Source organism: Monomorium pharaonis, chromosome 9, assembly GCF_013373865.1.
Source record: "Monomorium pharaonis isolate MP-MQ-018 chromosome 9, ASM1337386v2, whole genome shotgun sequence".
Taxonomy (NCBI): domain Eukaryota; kingdom Metazoa; phylum Arthropoda; class Insecta; order Hymenoptera; family Formicidae; genus Monomorium; species Monomorium pharaonis.
The window spans coordinates 21,642,021-21,664,375 of record NC_050475.1 but is presented as its reverse complement, the minus strand read 5'-3'; the positions used below and the strand labels follow the sequence as shown (position 1 = coordinate 21,664,375).

The following is a 22,355-nucleotide window of genomic DNA, read 5'->3' as shown; positions in this document are numbered from 1 at the left end:
AATATGCAGAGAAAGAAATTAGAGATACTAAAATTACATTATTGAAATTTTATTTAATTTCAAAGCAGTTCATGAAAACTCATAATCACGTGATTGAGTGAGCTCCAAACCAAATAATCGCGCATCTATGCCGAATGCTGTCAAATTTGAAAAGATTCAACCAATATAACTTTCTACCTCTAGTTATTTCGAATTCTCAGCTAAGCGGAACCTAACGTAGCGGGAGAACATATGACACACAGATGGGCCCACATGGGATTTCAATGACTCACTAACGTGTATCAACCCCCAGTATTATAGTCTTTTTGCCCCTTCCCTAACACGTCGGTAATAAATCATTGCGAACCGAATTAGAGCTGGAATTCAGTTTGAGAACGAGGCCAAGAATCATAAGATGAACGCTAATGTAAAAATATCGTCGCAAAGAAAAAAAGGCCGTGTCGTTCAATGTTGGCGTGGATCCGTGTGTCGAATGTAAATTCCTGGTCATCACCAAGGGTGAGTCAGTTATGGTCAGTTACCCCTCCGTATGACGGTCAAGGAGACGATCGAAAAAAACTCGTAGAAAAGGGAGCCGCGATTAATTGGCGCAATTGGGGAGGTAGAAGCTAAGCGTTGATTGGTCTCGATTCAGGAGCGGTGGGGTCCAGTCCAGGAACGATGTATACACTCGCAAGATCCAGATTTATAACTGAAATATCTTTAGTACAGATTAATATATTACGAGCAATATATTGTTCTTTTCTCGTGTACATATATTGAACAGTTAATTCTGAATTAACTTTACCAAATACAAATACTGTTCTACTTATTTCATTTTTTATTTATATGTTACGAATAATATAATAAAATAAAACCGAAAGATTTTTCTTTGTGTGATGTTATTCTATCTTTACAATTAATTATTTATGTTAACTATAGGCTATTTAATTATTCCAAGATGTGCAATATTGAAAGGCGACATTGCAAGTACTCCATCGAACCCTTTTCTGCGCCGATCCTGGCGAGAGGGGCCTGTCGCTTTAAGGAGGGAAGTGGCGGATGGAGGGAGATGAACGACGGGCGCTGCTCGGCGCTGTTACCTGGTATTACATGCCGCAGAAGCACTAACCGGTCAGTCAGTGCAGTCAGTGTACCGTCTCGTTCCTGCCTTTGAACAACGTTCGCCTGCTGTTCGACAGTCTATCCGCGCCAGCTTGCGCCCTAGAAACTCGTACGCGTCAACTGACAGGTCAGTGCACCCTTCGCCGCGAGTTAAGCCGTTGTTTCCCTATAGCAATGTGCGTCGAATAACGGATTAAAGACGAGTCCTCAAAACGAATTCAAAACCGTAAATACCTGGCAAATATCCTTCAGACATTTCAAACGTCTCTCGGAGACGTTTCCTGTGTACTTTTAGGCCTGATCTACAATAGCTGGAGCAAGCATGGAGTAAGAAGTAAGAGTAAGGTAATTTTCCTTCTGCATTGTGATTGACCGAGCGTTAAGAAAAGCAGGAGTAGGAGTAAGACAAAATGAAAATAATTTATTTCGCTTATGCCCTTACGCTTTCTTACACTGGATTAATCCTTTTACACCTAGTCTTACTTCTTACTCCATGCTTACTCTAGCTATTGTAGACCAGGCCTTAGAGAAGCTGCTCGCCCAACTTTCCTAAGAGGACAACAAGCGTCTTCTTCCTTTCATCGGCTTCTGTCCCTTTTTTCGTATGTTACGGAAGTGAGAAAGGATTGACTTCGGACTGGCGTGAGAATCTGCGGTCAACCGTCAGAGAGTCGTGATACTCTGTGTATAATGGTGCTTTCCTTCGCGTAAAACGACAAAACAATGTTCAGCGATCAGTTCTTCATTTGCAAAATATCTCAACCGAGAGTTCCTGAATTGGCGAAGTGATTTTTCTCTGAAGATGATAGTGATCTGGAAATAAAAATTTCGATCTCGTAAGTCGATGAAACGACTACCTTTTAAGTTGGCGTTGTCACGATTTTCCAGCGTTACGATTCTTATTTGATAGCTTTGACGCGTGTTAACTTATCTCATTGTGTCCTTCGTAACAACGCCTATAGAATTCGTTACAATTATCAAGTTTATTCTTCGATATAAACACGCGGCAAAGTCATAAGTTTATATTTATTCACGACACTTAAATGCGCCACGTTTCGGCACGAGCTCCATTTTGCTTACAGCGTGAGAAGTTAAATTTGAATTATCGCTTTATAGATATAAAAGAGTATAATCTCTATTTTTACGGCAATAATAAGAATATTATTTGATAGCTTTTCCGTGAGACTGTAATATATATTATATAATAATTGCTTACTCTGAAATTACGTGTCTTCACAGGCCGGGCCTGCATCAAGATATCGATCGGTCTTTTGATGCGATCGAAAATGGAATCGGGGTGTGGTCGAAAGACAGACGATCTCTTTCTCTCTCTCTCTCTCTCTCTCTCTCTTTCTTTGTAGGAGAAAATGATGTATTTTTTTTATTCCTTTATCGCCATAATTGAACGATGGCATTGCGCATTAATGATGTTCTTCGTGGAATGACAGAGAATCGGACGAAACGGGAATGAGTGATTTACCGTTTTAATTACGAATGTTCTATCATAACTGTTATATGTCATTATCACACACGATATCCATACATTTTCCTAAAATTATCATGGCGTTAATTGCTTATTATTAAAACGTGAGCGAATTAGACTTTTTATCGCTTACAGACAAGGTATATTTCATATGTGCATATTATTGATGATACTTCATACATACCGTATTATATCTCACTGCAATTATGCACGATAAGATTAACGAGCACGAATTAATGAGCTCGAATTAATGAGTGGGACGTATCGCACAAATTCCTAACATTTTCAATTGGAGTAATTAGAAACGCTTCGAAGGAGCAATCAGAGAATAAATTCCAAGATATATGTACTATATTTTCCGAATGTATGAATTTGCAATCGCAAAATTAGATATGATAACTTATCAAAACTTATTTATCTCTTTTCACGCTTCATATAATTATTATATGACGCGTCTCTATTTTTTAAAATAATATTTTTACCATTATATATGATTTTTTTAAATAATCATATTTTTTGCATTTTTCTATATATTTGTATTTGCTATAAGAAATTATTTCTAAAATATAATTTGTAACTCTTAATACTTCTAATTAGATGCGAACTGTTAATAATAATTGAATTTAATCGCTCTTTTGAAGCGAGATTGATTGCTTCAATTGTGGAAAGCCTGTCGAGGACTTCCTTGCTCTTCCTTCGCATACAGGCGAATAGAGCGAGGCAGCAGGATAGGGGATAAGGGCGTGGTTTTGACAGATGCATATAACGCACGCGGAGCACGCATATGCGTCTTCTTCTTGTCAACGTCGTCGATCCATTTTCCATGCGAATATATTGCATATTCGACATTAGTCCTTTATGATTTAAAGTAATCTTCTGAAAATAAAGTTTAACATTACTTCGTTTTAACATTATGATTAGTGAATACTAGATACATTGCCATTTTCTACTATCTAATTCTTACGTTTTCTTAATTGCAAGAAAATTCTTAGTAAATCACAGATTTATTTCTTGTAGCATCGATCATGACGATTTCCTCGTCTCATATTTTCCTAAGGGAGAATCGTCATCGGGCGTTCCATTTGCATTTTATCATGTCTCGCGTTCATTTCAAGGCGAACGAGGAGGCTTCTGTATAAGCGCAAGTCCATCGTTGCGAATCGTACGCTTCCATGCAATTGCGTTTACCCAGCTCGGTTCGCTCGCGATTAGGTCTTTCTAGCCAGTTTTCCTCGCGAACAGTGGTGTTACCAGGCGATCGTAAACCCAGGATGCAGGTTGCCTAATTACGTCTCGCCGCGTCAGGACAATAATAATTTCGTTTTCCTAAATGTTATGGGATTCGCGTACGGATGGCAGCGGCCTTATCCCTTTCTTAGTTCGTTTCGTGTTCGTTTATAATTAAATAGAAGGATAGAAAGTGTATTATAACATCAGAATCACGAATGGGACATAATTCCAGCTCAGCTTTGAAATTCAAATTCGTATTGAATGAGTGTTTCCGACTAGAACGCTACATTTCATTCAATTTGAGTGTGAGACTTCAGAGGGTAAAAGGAATGAGAGAATTATGATATCAATGATATTATTACGACAATCATCCCTGATCGCGCGAGTTCTGCGAGGCGGAGGACGCGCGACTTTCGGCCCTTCGCCGAGGGAGAAACCACCCTCTTTTACCGTGACCATGAAAAACTGGGATGAGCCGTCGGCGCGGAGTTCACGGACCCCGCTCACACTCTTCTCCGGACGAATGCCGGCAATGCCAATCGATGAAACCGTCTGCCGCGGCAGCCACCACCACCACCACCTCCATCCTCCTCCTCCTCCTCCGCTGCTGCTATGAACCGACCGCTCCTTCCCCTGTCGTTGCATTTGTGTATGTGTTATGCGTATGTGTGTACATTGCATGCATTTATGCCCTACCCATTCATGCATCACGAATATAAGTCCGCACGTGTGTGTCAATATTAGCACGCTGTTGTGCTATCGGAAAACGGAAGACTCGCTTTCCGGTGATCATCGAATCAGATCTGATTAAGCGGCGCTCCTGGGAATGTACGTCAGTTTGCACGTAACAGCAGGCATGTTATATCACGATACGAGAGCCAACCTTTTTAGAAGTCAAACTGATCAACTCTAAAAGAAGATAAAAAACATTGATAAAATTAATTAGGTGTTCTAGCAAAATAAAAAAATTACAAAAAGCCGATTTTGCTTGAGATTCGTATATGATACACGTACATTTTTCATGTTGGAAAAAAAAACGGGAGATCTTGTTATCTTCGCGGAGAATAGATTCCATGTATACATTAGCAAACAACGTAGTGATCCGGGTTTTAATTGACTGCGGGCGCATTAAAACGCCGACAGTGAACGTGCCGAGGAAGATACGGCGCGAATTAACGAGACTCTTTCTAAATTGTGGTTTCGCGTATGAACGTAAGAAGCCATAACCATGCACATGTATAGATGTACAGAGAACGACTCGAGCGAAGTTGGCGCTAAGCGGCATTCAGCACATATATTCAAGCATCAGGGATGCCATGACGCGTAAAGTTAAAGCCATTTGGCAATAGTCTATTGGTAGTTGTGATTAATTGTAAAATATTGTAAGGCAAATTACATATGCCCATTTCCATCAACGTAAATTAGCTTTAATCTCTGTTTTTCTTATTTCTAGATATAGAAAAAGTTAAAAAGGAGGTTAAATTGAGACTAAAGCTAATTAACATTGGTAAAAGTGGATGTATAGCTGCATCTTGCAACCTCGTGCGACTACGTTTACGCTATTGGCCATCTCGATACTCTCGATATTCATCGATACTCTCGATTAACAATCCGTTTAGAGTCGGTTGTTCCAACCTCTTGGTAAATTTACCTATCAGGTAAATATGTTTGTCTTTATTTATTTAAGAAAAGAAATGAAGATAGACACATGCTTACCTGGTAGGTAAGTTTACCAAGAAGTTGGAACAACCGGCGCTTAGTCTCTTTCGTTGTCGCAAGTTTTAATTTGCTTAAGAAACGTCTTCGTGGGACTCAAGAATCCTGTTGATCTAAAGAATTTCAAGTAAGCTCGACGTGCGTAATTGACAGCCATTCCGACAACTTTTTGGCTATCCGTCCTGTTTCAGCTTGGGAGACTCAGGAACTCTCTCTGGTCTTTCGGTTCGCTCGTGATTCCAATCATGATGGAGTACTCGATATTGGGACATTCGCGATTCGGATGGTGCTTACATAGTACGGCCTCGTGCCTGCATACGTCCCTGGAGTGTACGCGCCACCGCTCGATACGATACGCGCGTCCAGGGTTCGTTAGCCGTCACGGTCGCACAGAGGAAAGCTGGAGGGAGACGGAGAGAGAAAAAGAGGAGAGAACAGGAGAAAGAGAATCGCGGTTGTGTGTTCGACGGTCGCCGTTGCTCGGTAAAACGTTTCTCTAACCACAAATACAAATGCACTCGACGATTTTACGTGGGCATGTTATATGTGCACGCGTAGGTGTTTGCCGTTTTCCAGAGCCCACACCGCACCGATCGATACAGGTCCCCCCTTTAATTGTGCACGCCGTTGCACGTGTGTGGACGCGTGCCGCGATAGAAACGGAGAGGAAAGAGCCGGCAGCAGAAGGCTCACTATTAAACGCGATTGCCCAAGTTAATTGGCAGTCAGCGCGAACTCGTTAGCCAGCGACCGTAGGATCTTGTTCCACGGATCGAGCCTACGACAACGCGTCGTCGCGGAGGAGTCCTCCTGAGACTGATGGCCGATTCCCATACGGCTTCGATTTGCGTAGCTTTAGGAAGATTTAGGACCATTTGCAATAAAACGGCCTATCTTAGACACACTTGGCTTAGCTATATCTGCTGTCGTTTTCTACTCGAGTGAAACTCAAAGATTGAGTGTTCCTTAAACTTGTTAGGTAAGCTGTAGCATGAATGAAGAGATTTCTTGTTCCTCAATGATAATTCAAAGTCATGTAAGTGAATCTGTATCAGTAAAATCTCTCAAAGTACTTAAATTGTTAAGTTTTGGAAACATCGAATACAGTTTATTAGACTCCACAGTTTCTAATGTTTGGAAAATGTTTACAGGCTGTGCACATTAATGGGCATGACCTAGAGCCATACTTTTCTCGTTTGAAAATGAAGTACTAGAAATCACGCCTCAGGCACTCTTACGACACTCATATGAAATATGAGCCTGGACGCCTAATCTATCTTGATGACTATACCGTTGATTTCTATCAGCGCATCTCAGCTGCACTGAGAACCTAGTTTCCTTATTAACTTCTCTCTGAGAGGCTCGCTTTTCACCTCACGAGTCCACTCGAGAAGACCAAGTCAAGATTTATCAGAGCTTTACTGTGTGCGAACGTCGTCGTCTCGGGTCGCCTCATTAAATTCCACCGTTTGCAGTTTACATAATAACCAATAAGAAGCTTACCTTGGCTGTTTACTACGGCTCAGCTAGGATCCACGGATGTTCAATTAAATGGAACTAACGGTCGTTTCGTTGTGGCGCTTCTTGCCAGCCTTAAAATTGCTTGTAATTTTCCTACCAATCTTAAATGCAATGAGCGCAAATGATACTTTAGTAATCAAATCTAATTAGTAACATGTAGTAAAGGTGAGATGTTTTATTAGAAATCATATTAAATCTTAATATAAGTCTATATTAGTTTTAAAAAATTCTTTATCTTGTGACAATACGATACTATCACGATTTAGAATATAAAAATAAGATTAATCGACAGAATATACTTCTATACATATTAATGAATGAAAAAGTTTTGTAGTCTTCTTTATCTTCTTTCAAAATTAGTGACTTAAATTTTTTTTCAGCAATAGATTCGCGAAACATACCGTTGCCATAATCTGCCATGTAAGAAGAGAATTACGTTTCATCTGACCGCGCTCCGTCGTGGTGTTGCGGACAATCGAGATCTCGTCGTCGTCTCTTACCGTTACGTGCAGTCAAGCACATGAGTCTTGTGCCCGCACGTACAAACGCCTCATACGCCCACACAGGCGTATGAAAAGAATGAAAAAAAGAAAAGAATTTAGCGGATACGCAAAGGATATGTGTGAGCCCGCTGCTTCTCCGTTGCGTATTCGGCCTCTTTTTCGAGCTCTCCCTATATACAGTCATATACGACCGGCTACCATATAAGGACCTATACACAGCCTTGTCGATGCTGACCCACCGTTTGAACGTATCTCTCGAAAGCCTCTCTCACGATCCCAGGAACGTATCGTCTCGGACCCAAAACTGATTCAACAAGCGACCTGAAAAACCGGTTCGTTTTTTTTATGAACGTTATTTTTATACGCTCAACATTTTATCTGTAATTGAAAATAACTGAAATGTTGTAACTCTGAGAAAATAGAGTGTCAATAGAGAATCAAATGCCTTTATCTTAGATGGATTTATTTTACTGCGTAATTTATCTTTTCAATCATTTGCACTTCACAAAATTGTTTCGTCCAGAATTGCTGTCCAAAAAACATCACGGAAAAAAGACGCATAAAATTGATGACCTTGCACTGTCGTCGTTGAAGTTGCACAATCGTGCCCATGTGTACCGATAATGTAGTTAGTAATGCCCGACGTTCTCGTGACTTCATCTGCGTGGAATGCAGACCTTTTCTTACTATCTGTGTTTCTTTTGAATCAAATTTATTCACATATAGGCAAATTCGATATTATCGTCATTGGGTTTTCCATGAACTCTGCAATACAAATAATAGATATATACAAATATATATTTAATTAATGTAGATGAATAGTGAATTTTTTTCGCATGTGGATAATACAATTTATATAATTTATTAGAATAATACAAATAATATATCGAATACTAATCTAATATATTTTCAGATTCACAGAAAATGCAATCATTACGCGTGCAACACAGATGCATAAAGAAAAAAAGATTGATTTCGTCATAAATTGCAAAATGTAACACGGTTCGAAAAAAAGCACGTGGGAGTTAAACGCAGATCGATACCGATCGTAAGCCCACGTAAGCGTAATTAGTATTGCGTTCTTTTCTTACATTTTTTTCACATTGAGTCATACGAAGTTTTAAATCTGCTTGAACATGCACAATCGTGAACGCTGCTGAGAAGCCCGTTTGGTGAAAGGGGGTGGGCAAAGGGGGCATCTGACGAATGAGTCATTGACAGTTTAACGCGTAAATGCGTCGCCAGTATTGGATTCGATATATAAGACGTATGTGATGTAGAAACGCGATGTGTACATGTCGAGACGACGCTACGACATTGATTTCGTGCCACTACTATCAATTATTAGCGGGTCAACGTCTGACTCTGTCAAATTGTTCTTTCTCCTTGAAAGTAACATTTGCTATTTTTAAAACAAAAAAAATGCATGAAAAATAATATGCCGTGTTATCTGCAAATTTAAAATATTTTAAGACTTGATTGATTCTTTTTCTAAAAAATTTGTTTAATGACTGATATGAATATATTGCAATACATCTGTTTAATTGCTGTACACAACTGTAATTTAACTTTGTAACGTAATGTAACAAAGATATGGTCGATCTTTGGAGAAAAGAGGCGGCGAAAGAACGCAGAATGTTTATCAGAGTTCCACTTGGTCATGTAATGTTCGTCATTATCGTAAATAACGATACGAATGATGGGTGCGAATCACTTGTAACGTAATATCTTGCACGCAAAACGTGAAGTAAAGAATTGGAATTATTTGATGCGAATATACGAATAATTAGAATTGTCCCATTTTATTATTTACTGAAACATTTATATAATAAATATCGCCTTATAATAACGTTACCACCCGTAATTCTAAATCAACTATTAAATTTTTACATATCTTATGTTTACAAATTATCTGAGAAGTACTTTTTTTTATTTTGATAAGTGAAGTTGTCGCTTATGAGAGAAATGTGACAAGGAAATATACTGGAAGGAAACGGAGACCGGAAGCAACGAGCCACTGCTGTTTCCGTCGCGTGATGCATAAATTCGCCAGTTAGAGTTGCGTGAGTTCGCAGATAAAGCAAATTTCTCATGTAATAATTTTCTAAATTTACAACTTTTTCTTCTTTTTTTTTCTTCTTAATTTATAACTATTAAAATTACTAAAATTAATTACAACTCTTGAATATTTAGAATCTTTTGTTTCAAATATGACAAACTGAACGTTGTTATTGTTATAGAGAATAAAAAAAGAGATACAAGTAAAGTATAAAAACTGTGATGTATTTTTGATTGATACGGGATTTTTTGAATTTAAAAAGAAAATTCTTTTTTATAGAATATCTGCGAAATCTCAGTCGCTAATATATCGGCGAATAAAGTTCTGTTGCATTTTCGCTGTATTAGCAATGTATTGTAACGATATGCACAATTCCGAGGTGTCGATAGCTTGGTTCTCGACTTCGTTGGCATTCAATAGTAGCCGTTGTTGGTGCGGTTTGTTGGTGCGGTTTAACAAAGGAAATGATACGTCCGCGCTAACAATTGGAAACTGCGTGGTGCCGTCTCTCGGTGATACACTCGTATTTGTTGGGCAATGCTCTTTGTGCACCTTACGGGGAAATGGTTCTCGTACTTAATAACACATGCGATATCGCCTGTGTTCCGCTATCTTCCAAGAAGTTAAATCGATTACGTTATGAGCAGGTGCTCTTACACCTTGCACAGACACCTTTATATTATATAAAGAAGTGTATGTAACGTTTGTTAAATATCGATGAAAAATTAGGAAAAAACCACTTAAAAATGTTTATATTATTTATTAAACACATTTTAAATGAAAAAGAAAACTGATGATTATATATGCGGGATATGTATAATATATTAATGTTATCAATCAACAACGTACTTCAGATTATAACGTACCATTATTTATACATTGACATTTTTTAATAATTAGATCTCTCATTGTTCAAGTAAATAAAATCGTACATTGTACATCTACGTTAAATCGTACATTGTACAATGCATATCTATTATTGGCCTAAATGAATCCATAATATATGAATATTAAAAGAATTAGAAATTTTTTAATTGGAATTACAAATTTGTTTTTTTTTTTTTAATTTATCATTGAGTGAAGATGATTGTGACAATTATTTCTGTTTTATAGATTAAGAAGTACAAGACTGAATCATGTCGAGTCCGGCGTTGAAGGACCTGCCTAAAGTAGCTCTAGATCTGAAAAGCGAATTGGAAGGTTTCAATCATGGTTGCATGAAGAAAGCTGCTACTGCCGAAAAGAACGTTTTACCCTCCGCTGAAGGTACATAAGTTGCAAAAATATATCTCAGTTAACCTTGCTCATAATTAATTTATATGTAAACAAATTGTTTTATTTATGTTTTATTTATAACATATCAGAATTGTAACGATTATTTATTTTTACATTCTATTAATTTCATAACTATATATTTGATTAATTAATGTATGATTAGTGTTATGTGTTTTTAATTTAATTTTATTTTAAATGATTTATACATTACATTTATGATTAATTTTAAAGTGATTAAAAAATTTCTCTTTATTTTCATCTAAGCAAGACTAAATGTGTTTAGTATTAAATGCGATGTGTAAAGAAAACATTAAGTTTGTTTATGCAACATGTTGAACTAAGGGAAGTATTTGAAAGCGCGAAGCTCACCAGTACGATACTCCAATAAAAACGATAGTAATTGCAATAAAAATGTGTGAATTGCTGACATAGACGTACGACAGGAGCGGCAGCATTCCGAGTTGATACATGGCGTGGAAACTTTTAAGGCAAATCAGTTGAAGCACGCTGACACGAAAGAGAAGATTGTGTTGCCTAACGCCAAAGGTATTATTCATTAAGATGGAAGAAATTTCTGGAACTTTATTTTCCAGTTCTGCAAAGAGTATTTTTTGGCTTTTTCACGGTGGCAGCAAAGTCGTTTAAATGTTTAATCCAATTATCGCTTTCGCTTTTCTGAGTACAAATACTCATTTGTAAAATTTTGTCTTAAAACAATTTGAAAGAATGAAGAAAACTTTACTGGTGGCTTTGATGGTATTCTGGGATTACATTGGTTAGTGTTTTTATTAATTTCTTGCTGTGTAATTTTTCAAGGTAAAATTTAGAATAAATTAAAAGAAAATAATTTTTACAATATTTTGCAGATATTTTTATATTTATTCATTCTTATTTTATATGGATTTCTTAATATCTGAAATCAATACTTCTTCAACTGAAAAGTCAAGTTATAAGTTATTTGAAACACAAAGCTTCTTATAACTTAATTTTTTAATTTTGTGGATTAAAAAATAATGAAATTGTAAATTCCTAAAATTAAAATTAGATATTCTCTCTCTCAAGTCAGTCTGAAGACAATGGTGGTTTCCACTTCATTCATGCTTTCATACATGTTTCATGGTGATCTTAGCAAAGATATTCTAAAATACTTTATGTGTACCATATACCACAGCAAGAAGTTAATTTTTATTCAAAAGGATAAATCCAAAATGCAATTTATTCTAAATCGCTTATTAATCCAATATTTAAAAATTAAGAAAAAATTTAGTTTTTTGTGATTTTAACTTGAATTCTGATATAATGCGTAATTTCGCCATAAAAATACATAGACACACGAGGTATTTATACTGCATGTGCGAGGTATTAATAACAAGTACTTTATAAAGAAAGGCTAACAAATTATACCAATTATTGATTGAGTGTTCGCAGCGATCAAATGGCGTAGTTTTTAAATTATTCTTCACTGCATTTCATGCATTCGAGCTATACTGTTAGCTAAGTGACTCACTCTATTTCTGATTCGTGATTCTGCTTGTATGTAGTTATTGCTGTTTCTGAGATCTGATTTGTCTGCTTTTAGACGTTGCCGCGGAGAAAACTCAGCAGACATTGATCGCCGGCATCGAAAAGTTCGATACTGCAAGTCTGAAGCACACTGAAACGCAGGAGAAAAACCCACTACCCGATAAAGATGGTATGATATATAAGACTTAAATTGACTTATACACAGAACAATCCAACTCTGTCAATCACCAAATAAACTAAAAGCGAGTAGAAATTTATAATCGCATAAAAACCATAAATTTTTAGAGTTTGATTTTATATAAAATAAAATAATAAGCAATTCTTCCGTTTGATTTTTGTTTCTATTAAATATTCTATTAAATATCACAATATATTATGGAGTAGTAAATGCAGTAATATAATTTATAACATTATTTTATTAAAATATAATTATTATAAATTAATAAGATTTTTTTGCTTACAGCGATCCAACAAGAAAAGGGGAAACAACAGTTGATCTCTGGTATCGAAAATTTCGATCCAGCGAAGCTGAAGCATGCGGAAACCCTCGAAAAAAATCCTTTACCCACCAAAGAAGGTTCGTACCGTACATCCCTAATTTATACTTTTATGCTCCATTCGAGATAAGCATGTCATGGGTTTACCGAGGAAACATTGTTTTAGCGATTGACGCTGAAAAGATAGCTGCTTAGAGAAGCTGCCACACAAAAACGAAGGAAAGAAACAGGAGACGGCGCGACGCGTCGCTTTTTCCATTTTCTATATCCGTGACATTTTATAACAATTATTCATACATGCCAAGGAAAAAAAAGCGCGAATACGAAGCACTGTGTTAGTAGTAATGCTATAAGTATACTTATCCTATTGCCGTTTTTTGGCATTCTTTTGGCGAGAAGACTCTTGATTGAAAACTCTTGATCCAACGTTTGAATCAGGCAGTCCATGACGATATTGTTGCTTGTCCTAATTTTGGTATCAAGTCGTTTCGAGAGATAATTTGGTAATAATTAGATAATGACAAAAAATAAGAATGGTGAATGTAAACCTCGGCTCTCTTGTCTCACTGTTTTTTTCTAACATTCTTCTTGCTACATCTACTCTTTTTGTTGCTGTATACATGACAAATATTACATTTTACGAACAGCCGCCTATATATTTAGGCTGCTTAGAGAGAGAAAGACTTATGGCAACAAAAAGATTAGTAAATGTAGCGAGTTAGAAATTTTACGAGACAGGGATCCAACTTATAAGCCGCGGAACACTGTTGGGATCGTCATCTCGCCGGAGAATGTAGTCTTTTTACATCGAGAGAACTGCACGCGCGAATACATTTGTTATTTTCAATATAACAAACAAAATTGTCAGTGATTTGATGCGTTACAGCAGACATTGCGGAAGTACACATACACACAGTGGTCAATTTATATTTATGTATTGTAAAAATCATATTTTGTATAGACGGGCTATTGTACTTTTTTAATATTTCGTATACACTGCATTGTCATTTCGACGAAATTATTACAAGGAATAAAAAAAGTAATTTGTACAAAAGAGAGCTGCGTCTGATTCTTTGGTCCTAATTAAATTTTATTAGCTTAAAAAGAATTTTTTTGTTCACGCATGAAGGCAATGGGAATTGTATTGTGTATTTATAATCACATTTAGTACTAATTGTAAATCTGATTATTTACTTTTATTTGTCATGTATAAAGCCTTCGGCACACGATACGATTTTCATGTTAGATTGCATACGAGGCGTCTTAGTACGTATCCTCATTGGCTTACGATTGGTGACAATCATCCGAGCTAATCAGGACACGTATTAAGATGCCTCGTATGCGATCTAGCATGAAAAATCGTATCGTGTGCCGAAAGCTTATGTAATATTTTAAGAATTGAAAGCTAACCGCATTTAATACTACAAGATGCAAACATCATTATTATAATAATTTTCTATTAGGGTCATTTTACAATATATTTACATACTATAATAATTTACACAATCTGATATGTGTATGGTAACCTGCAAAACCAAGGTTTCAATTGACTACAAGATAGCTTAATATTATAGTTTTTCAAAATAATCAATGTCAATTATAAAAGGCTTTATAAAAAGAATAAGGAGAATAATTTTTTTTATTCTGTTAAAAAATTATTTTTTAATTATCCCACAAAATAACAAAAATGTGTTTTTAAATCTATTAAAAAATTAACATTCCAGGAGAATCAATATTTATATTATTAATAAAACATAACTTTATTTGACATGTTAACAACTCAATGTTCAATTGGTAATAAAATATTTGTAGACTACATGAAATTGAATATTGTGTATATCTTTAGAACCAGTTAAAAGTCAAATTAAAATTTGGCGCTCATTTTTTTGGCAAGTATTAAAATGGAAGTCGGAAAAATGACTTCAAAATCGCGATTGGTTATTAGTTAGTAATCTCAGCCAATCGTCGCGACGAAATGTATTTCTTACCGTTCAGAAGTCTGTTGCTATTTGTTATTTTCGACGCGGGATTTCTCTTCGCGATGTTAAATCGTGGTACTTGAAGACGATCCTAAAGAAGGAATATTCTAGAGAATTCTGTAAAAATCGAATATATATGAATATCGCTCAAAGATTTTATTAGATAATTGATATATCTCCAGCATTATAAGCGAACGTTGTAGGTGCAATTGGATTGGACATATACGCAGCCTCAATAGTCTAATTGTTTTTTGGCGGGGTCACATCTACTCTTTGACATTACTGGTTATTGGTTACAACCGTTAATTGCTGAACTGTGTTGTCTATAACGTTAGGTTAACGGAAAGAAGGGGAAGGTAAGGAAGGCATAAAAAGGCGAGTCAAATGGCCGTTGTTTCACGTGGTCCATGATGATGCCATTCTCAAGGTAGCAAAACAGGTGAAGAAGAGTAAGGTAAACATTTTTCCCCCTTCTTTCTCCCTCAAACGTTTTTCTAGAAGTATTCTCTTTCGCTCAGTTATCGCGAAAAAAATCGGCACTTTCCTTTTGGAAAATTGATTCTACGTTTTACGTAATCAAAATGTTTAGCGACTTCAGATCTCTTTGATCGTGGGGATCCGTTCAGTCTTTGATCTCGCGAATACTGAAGATCGAGGGAAGTTAGTCAGCCGAACTGTTCTCGAAACGTCTTATATACCGGTTATCTATAAGATCGATACTGATTTATAATCGTCTCTTCCATATCTTTTGTTCTCGGTAGTTACACTACTGTACTGGTACAATAAATTAGAATGAGAAAAAATATATTTGTCTTATTCTAACTTATTGTAGCAGTGCAGCGACCAAGAACAGGCCTATTATTTTGGCGTTCATGCAATAACATGTCTTGCCGTGAAATATTTTCATGGAATTTTCACGCATCTCGCGTTGCTTGGTATGTATTCAAGACTAAATCTTTTCGTAAAGAACAATTTTTTGATCGAAATGAAAGCAGACCTATATTCCAGTAAAACATTGATCTAATGTGAAATTAACGAATTATAAAAATTAATAAGAAAACAAAAAGAAAAGACGTTTCTTTTGCATATTGCAGCATAAGATTTATTTACTTATTTTAGTTTTGTATACCTCGTTTATTTTAATTTTTTGTGCTTTACTCGATTGTAATAAAGATTGATAAGAATTTATATACTTATTATTTATCAATTCTTAATTATTTTATTAATATTAATAGAAAAAATAAATTAGCTATTATAAAGTTTATCACTAAAATACAAAAAGGTTAGAATTGCCATTCAAACTGTATTTGTTACAATTTCTTTTCTTTGATTTATTTCATTCTTTTTTTTAGAAAATATAAAGAGAGTGACACTAAATTGGGATTTATTCTGTGAATAGAGGATACAAGAAGAAAAGAATATTTGACAATATTTAACATTGTACAAGGTAGTGTAGAGATAAACTAATGTAAAATTTATTTATAAAACAATTAGATGTTTTGTAGATATATGTTTTTAGCAACACATTGAACAGTAATGTCAGCTAGAGGGATGTCAAAACGGGCGCAGGAGCCCATGGACCAGTGGCTGGCAAAGGAAGGTTACTTCAGGAAACCTACTCCTAGAGATCCGACTTGTTTGTTCAGGGCAATCAGTGAACAAGTGTATCATACACAACATTATCATCTACGAGTAAGAAAAGAGTGTACGGAATTTATGAAGAAAAAGAGACACTTGTTCTGGGATGTAAGTATCTAAAATTGTCCATTTTTCTATCAAGAGAATCAATGGTTACTTTTCTGCTCTTTTTTTTTTAGTCTGTACCAACATCATTTGATTACTATCTTAATGAAATGAAATGTTTTACGGAATGGGGAGGCATGCTTGAAATTCAAGCTATGTCCTTGCTGTATAAAAGAGACATAATTGTATTCAGTGGAGAGAAACAGATATGTGAAAATATCACTAATAATAGCTTTAAGAAAGGAGTTTTGTTACTTTGTCATACTGAACCGAAGCAATATGAGCCCGTTTACCCGATGGCATTTGTACAATCAGCTGCATATTGTCAATGTATGTAGACATTTTCTATTGATACATGCCATGTCGTCTCTGTACACAAGTTTTCGTAAAAATTTTTGGTAATTTTTTTTTAGCTATTGTGTATGAAGTTGTATATAGGTATATGTATCAAATACCTAACGTAAAGACTGTTGCGGATAGAATGTTAAACAACCGAACTCCTGCACTTAGACATGACAGATTTTTCCAGAAAGGAAATCTAGACATTAGAGAGTAAGTTTATCTATTATCCAATCAGGCTGCAAAACATAACACACTCATAATGAGAGTTGCAATTTAAGCATTAAATTTTTTAATATAAAAAACTAAAAAAATAAGATTAATTATTTCTGTAGGCAATTGATTGAAGATTTATATAAAAAAGTAAAAAATGAACATAGTGACACAGACGAAACGCAATCCGACTGGAAGGGAGCACCACCTATTCCTTATAAAGTTGCAAAGGCGTTGGCTCCCGATTTTTATCGCAATATAGAGTTAGACATATGGCATGAATTGAAACGAGGTATGATTTAAGAAATCCATCTTTGTTCTTTTTCGAGCAACAGTAAAATGTTTTATACAATTATTTGGATGTGCAGAGGTAAAATCTGCAGGCTGGAACAGATACAACAATAATGAGCTTCAAGTTGGCGGAAAATGTCTGATAGAGATTAACATAAATGATCTAGAGCAATGTGACAGAAATAACAACAAAAATCTGCATCTTAATTTATCAGAATGTGGTAATGAGATTAGCAATAAAATTGATCAACAAAAGTTAAAGCAGGGATTTCTTTGGCTTCATGGTTATATACAGGAAATGAATTCAAAGAAGGATCCAGTTTTAGTCTTTATCAAAGATCTGGGAGAGAAAAAATTTGTTCCATACGATGCTCTGAAGCCATTACCTTTAATAAGAAAAAATAAGCCCAAAAATTTGATACCAATTAATAGAAATCATTCTATTACTTCGGATTCAGGTAAATTTACTAAACTATTAAATTAATAATAGTAAGTTAATTCTTCAACCGATAAATGTTTTAAACATAAAATTTATATCGCCTATTTTGTCTGTAGTGCATCTCGGTGTTAAATATAAATTTTATATTAATATTTTTATCTCGTAAACTGCGCGACGACAATTTTGTCAGTCTTGAAAGTTATTAAATTAAATTAATATTGTTAATTATTTATATAAAATGGGATTTCATATTTTATATTAAGTAGATCGACGATGGAAAAAATCATATAATTCTTTTTCCCGAAAGAGAAAAGATCATACCATAACGAATGAAACACAAAATGACACAAACAAAAATTTGTTAACAAATAACGACAGTAATAATGACGTTGATAATATTAATACAAATAATAAAACTGGATTTAATGAACATCATGATAAACTTCCGTATGTATCTATCAGAATATATTATTTATATTCTGTTTTGTGAAAGGTGTTTTTTTTTTTAGTTTTTGTAATGAAATAATTTTTTTATTAATATGTTGATTTTATTTTCAGTAAAGCAGATGAAAACCTAACATTAGAAAAACATTCTGCAGAAAATTCATCTAATCTTGTGACAAATGTAAGTAAAGAGAATGACATTGTATTCAACTCTTTATCTACATACATCTGACACCTTTTAATTACACACAAGTGCAAATTTGCATCATGCAACTTTGATGGTTCATAATTTTGCTTGTATTAAAGCTAATTTTATTAACTCTGATTTGAGCAATCGTAAGTCATCATTGAATTAAGTCAAAAATTCGATGAACTAAAAACGTTTTTGAACTAGTTCTGCGACTGCAAAAAAGATCCTGTGCAAATTCGCACTTCTAATTGAAGAGTTAAAATGGATAAAGTATAAAAATATCTGTTTCATATATTTTATTTTTGCTTTTTTAGGAAGATGCTAAAACCTTAACTGCGGTTACATTTGACAATCATTCTCATTCACAATCCACAGTATCTAGCAATGTAATGCACGAGATAACGGAATGTAAAAAACCTGATGTAGTATTTAAAAGGGCAAATAATACTACTAGAAACAAGACTGCAATAAAATCTGGTAATTTTGGTCACAGTCCTCAGAAGTCGAGCTCGAAACCAAAAGTATTAAATGAGAATTATTTTCTACCTTACAATGGTAATTTCTAAATTAGTAACATATCTCATAAATTGTAATTCTATGTACATATGTATATACTTATTGAAATTTTTTTTATACATCTGGAGTACTAAAAGTTCTTTAATATTTGTTTTCATTCCTTATTTCAGTTAAAGTTAATTCAAGTTAAGTAAAAAATAGATATAACTAAATAATAGTAATAATAATGATTAAAATCACATTAAAAATAAAAAAAATTGTTACAAATTTTATATCTCTGATACTGTAACATTGTTACATTATGCATACAATTATCTCAACAAATCATGAACTTATAGTTATTACAAATTCAATTATTAACAATTGGATATAAAATATTAATTTTTTCTTTCGCAAATCTGAATTTATGTGGTACTGACTATATTACATTAATTATAGGTAACTCACAAGCAAACATGTGTGGCAATCCAAATGTTTCGTATGTTGTCCCAGAAAACATATATTCCTGTTATTCATATGTACCGGGAAATTTTCCCGGAGAACACAATCCGAACCAAGATCGTATGTATTTAGTGATTTATTGACATGTTAAGATATGCATGCAAAAATTTTCCATTATTTTTTATATGTATTTTTTTTTTAGATTCTTTCACATCGAATGCTTTTTATAACTTACATTTGGAGGTACGTAGTAGATTGATAATTGTTCTTATAATATATTATTGATCACTAAATATAATTCTTCTAGGACACTTTCCATGGTTTAAATCCAACCTATTATGGACCCGTCGTGTATGGACCAAGTCATCAAGCCATGCAATCTTTAGGTGCACCATCGAATGCTCGTATGTACAGTAATTCATAAAAAATCAATGAAAATTCATGTAAATGATTGATAATGAAACTTCTTTTTACAATTTTTTAAAATAGATACTCCATGCATGCAAGAAGAAATAGATCGTCTTGTTAATGACATGCAAAAATGTTCATTAACGTGCAACGAGGGAGCAACCGTCAATGCTGAGATTCCAAATGCATTGCATATAAACATGAATAGTATGCAAAATGCAAATCAGTCAAAGCAAGGGAAAAATTTGAATGGAAAAGACTCCACATATCAGGTTCCCCAGAAAGGAAAACAAACTGCAACTATTAAAGGTGATAACAATACGATTTAATATTTGAGGGATGGAAGTCTATATATGATAAAATTAATAATTTTTAATTGGTACTTTATTTTAAACTCTATATAATCTCTAAGTTAACCATATATACGTTTTTTAAATATTTGTGCGTCAAACTGTTATAAATACTGTTATAATTACAAAAGTAATTTAAAAAAGATATAAATAGGGAAAATCGACTATTGTATAACTAATACATTTTTTTATTCTACATAAATCATTTTATTTAAGATTCATTTCTAATCGTTCACCTCGCCTCAGCAAAAATTTGTAACACTTGTGAAAGTTAAACAGTTAAACTCAATTTTCTCTTAAAGGCAACAAGATACGAAACCGCCAACAAAATGGTTGCGGACCAGCGTACATGCAATATTCGGCTCATGAGTACGGTGCAATGATTTCAAATGGTTCCGTAAATCCGTATGACCCGCGAAGGCATGACATGCACATGCTACAGTTACAGCAACATCACGGGGACCCGATGTCGCTTCAGTTAACACCTGTGATAGCTGGTCCAGCGAACGGTTACGCATTGCCGCAGTATATAACTCCGAATCCGATTTTTCCGTATCACGAGCTTCCACCACAGTATACAAACGAAGGCAGTTCGGGAACTCCCTTGTACTATTTTGGAAATGGTAGTTACATGTCTACGCCATGCTTGTCACCTCAGCATGTTGAAACAGCTACTGAGAATGGAGCTGTAGCTCCATCGTACCCACAGCACTTTTATTCCGCGACCGAGGCTTATCCATCAAATCACTCGTTAACAAACTGTCAACCGATGATTTACTCTCAGCCGATGATGTATCCGCAGTCGATGCAATACCACGCTGTAACGCCGCCATCGTCACACGTCCAAGAACAATGGAGCCCGACATTGGGGTCTCAGCCCTCTTATGTTTCCCAATGCATAGCTCCGACTCCAGGTTCAATCGTAGAACCGTCTCCTAACGGACAATGTACCATTCCGAAAGGTTCACTTTAGATCACACAATTTAGATATTCTGAAGACTGATAATTATAAGATCAAATTTTACTACAGTAACAATCAAAAACAGTATTAATAGTTAATGACGTGTGTTCCATTCGTTGAAAATGATATTCTAAAGACTAATAGTAATTATAAAATAAAAAGCTCATTATAATAAATACTGAAACATGAAAAGTAACTAAAACTCGGACTATTAGAAAAAAATCTGCTATTTTGAAAAAGCAACTACAGAGCAAAGTATATACATTGATTACTTGCGATTCTCATTAAAAGTCGAGACGAACTCGTTTCCTGTGTGATTTTCCAATGTTCCATGTTATACGAAGTATAAAATGTTTAAGATGTATACTACTTTCATCTATGTGAGCTGCATAAACAAATTTATATAACAGATAATGTAAAAGAGATGTAGTTACATGGCGCAGCTAATCTATATCAATGTTAAACAATTTAAATAGACATTCGAGACTTTTATAGGACTTAATTGAAAAAGACATATGTATGTACGAGACTGAAATTCATCCAGAGTCTCACCATTATTTTTAGCACATGATGTAATTATAAGTTTCATTTGAAAAAAAAACCAGTATGTAACATGTAACGGCAGACTCTTAAACTAATAACATTTCTATTCCGTTTGCTTTGCAGAAATGTTTCACATTTGATTAACGATGTTTATCGGTATTTAAAAATCATTAAAGAGTACCTTTATTATTGATTATAATTACTCTACATATCTCTTAATAAAATACCGACAAAAATTGTAAACAAAGTGAATAATGTCTTCATTGGAGTAAATTGCGTATTTCTATTTCTATTGAAATTATCAATAGGCTCTATTAATATTATGATTATCAAGCCTTAACAATTATATTAAGTCTCGCTCATTATTTTTGAACTTATTGATATAAAAAAATATCCGTACTTATTCTATGAATATTTAAGAATTGATATATAACATAAGTTAAGATCTTGTAATCCGTTAATATAATATTAAGTTTACTAAAGTTTCTCAACATTTATACAATTTTTTACTTAATATTAACCTTTATACAACTTTTGTTAAAACCTTTTGCAAATAAATAATGCAGAAAGAGATTAACCATCCCAC

At 34.5% G+C, this 22,355-nt stretch overlaps 2 protein-coding genes and 2 long non-coding RNA genes across 12 annotated transcripts; 2 read left to right on the top strand and 2 right to left on the bottom strand.

Moving 5' to 3' along the window:
* Positions 1 to 33: 33 nt before the first annotated feature.
* Positions 34 to 5,648, bottom strand: LOC105834593. Of its 3 annotated transcripts, none has more exons than XR_001138909.3 (7): positions 5,534 to 5,648; positions 4,832 to 5,468; positions 3,552 to 4,726; positions 2,772 to 3,463; positions 2,321 to 2,653; positions 1,339 to 1,917; positions 34 to 1,270 (listed from the first exon to the last, which is right to left on the bottom strand). It is a non-coding gene; the product is annotated as an uncharacterized LOC105834593 (long non-coding RNA). The 3 variants fall into 3 exon arrangements; XR_001138911.3 differs by having other exon boundaries at positions 2,321 to 3,463; positions 3,552 to 4,450; positions 4,514 to 4,726; XR_001138908.3 differs by having other exon boundaries at positions 2,321 to 3,463.
* On the top strand, positions 1,078 to 13,962 carry LOC105834591 (thymosin beta). Of its 4 annotated transcripts, XM_036291853.1 has the most exons (9): positions 6,137 to 6,512; positions 6,685 to 7,219; positions 7,435 to 7,889; positions 8,471 to 8,615; positions 10,730 to 10,882; positions 11,324 to 11,437; positions 12,471 to 12,584; positions 12,879 to 12,992; positions 13,079 to 13,962. In XM_036291853.1, the coding sequence occupies exons 5-9, from the start codon at positions 10,753 to 10,755 to the stop codon at positions 13,105 to 13,107; spliced, it is 501 nt and encodes a 166-aa protein (XP_036147746.1). In that variant the 5' UTR covers positions 6,137 to 6,512; positions 6,685 to 7,219; positions 7,435 to 7,889; positions 8,471 to 8,615; positions 10,730 to 10,752; the 3' UTR covers positions 13,108 to 13,962. The 4 variants fall into 4 exon arrangements, with proteins under 4 accessions (XP_012532659.1, XP_036147747.1, XP_036147746.1 ...); XM_036291854.1 differs by lacking the exons at positions 6,137 to 6,512; positions 6,685 to 7,219; positions 7,435 to 7,889 and adding exons at positions 5,541 to 5,660; positions 5,725 to 6,016; XM_012677205.3 differs by lacking the exons at positions 6,137 to 6,512; positions 6,685 to 7,219; positions 7,435 to 7,889; positions 8,471 to 8,615 and adding an exon at positions 1,078 to 1,231.
* On the bottom strand, positions 8,000 to 20,889 carry LOC114255166. The gene is made up of 2 exons (XR_003626451.1): positions 20,751 to 20,889; positions 8,000 to 8,322 (listed from the first exon to the last, which is right to left on the bottom strand). It is a non-coding gene; the product is annotated as an uncharacterized LOC114255166 (long non-coding RNA).
* On the top strand, positions 14,585 to 22,351 carry LOC105834586. 4 transcript variants are annotated; one of them, XM_012677180.3, is made up of 15 exons: positions 14,585 to 15,345; positions 16,244 to 16,338; positions 16,411 to 16,637; positions 16,709 to 16,964; positions 17,048 to 17,186; positions 17,309 to 17,478; positions 17,555 to 17,935; positions 18,180 to 18,363; positions 18,475 to 18,541; positions 18,865 to 19,105; positions 19,505 to 19,627; positions 19,710 to 19,750; positions 19,815 to 19,911; positions 19,997 to 20,224; positions 20,568 to 22,351. In XM_012677180.3, exons 3-15 carry the CDS (start codon positions 16,428 to 16,430, stop codon positions 21,236 to 21,238), a joined length of 2,808 nt encoding a protein of 935 aa, XP_012532634.1. In that variant the 5' UTR covers positions 14,585 to 15,345; positions 16,244 to 16,338; positions 16,411 to 16,427; the 3' UTR covers positions 21,239 to 22,351. The 4 variants fall into 4 exon arrangements, with proteins under 4 accessions (XP_012532634.1, XP_012532633.1, XP_036147741.1 ...); XM_012677179.3 differs by having other exon boundaries at positions 14,585 to 15,826; XM_036291848.1 differs by having other exon boundaries at positions 14,585 to 16,338; positions 16,426 to 16,637.
* Positions 22,352 to 22,355: the final 4 nt, after the last annotated feature.

Excerpts from the sequence above, each read along its gene's own strand:
- LOC105834586 (XM_012677180.3), top strand. The coding sequence starts at position 16,428 with ATGTCAGCTAGAGGGATGTCAAAACGGGCGCAGGAGCCCATGGACCAG. Across the intron at positions 17,479-17,554 it reads ATGGCATGAATTGAAACGAG|AGGTAAAATCTGCAGGCTGG; the intron begins GTATGATTTAAG and ends TTGGATGTGCAG. Across the intron at positions 18,364-18,474 it reads GAACATCATGATAAACTTCC|TAAAGCAGATGAAAACCTAA; the intron begins GTATGTATCTAT and ends TTTTATTTTCAG.
- LOC105834591 (XM_012677205.3), top strand. The coding sequence starts at position 10,753 with ATGTCGAGTCCGGCGTTGAAGGACCTGCCTAAAGTAGCTCTAGATCTG. Across the intron at positions 10,883-11,323 it reads CGTTTTACCCTCCGCTGAAG|ACGTACGACAGGAGCGGCAG; the intron begins GTACATAAGTTG and ends TTGCTGACATAG. Across the intron at positions 11,438-12,470 it reads TGTGTTGCCTAACGCCAAAG|ACGTTGCCGCGGAGAAAACT; the intron begins GTATTATTCATT and ends GTCTGCTTTTAG.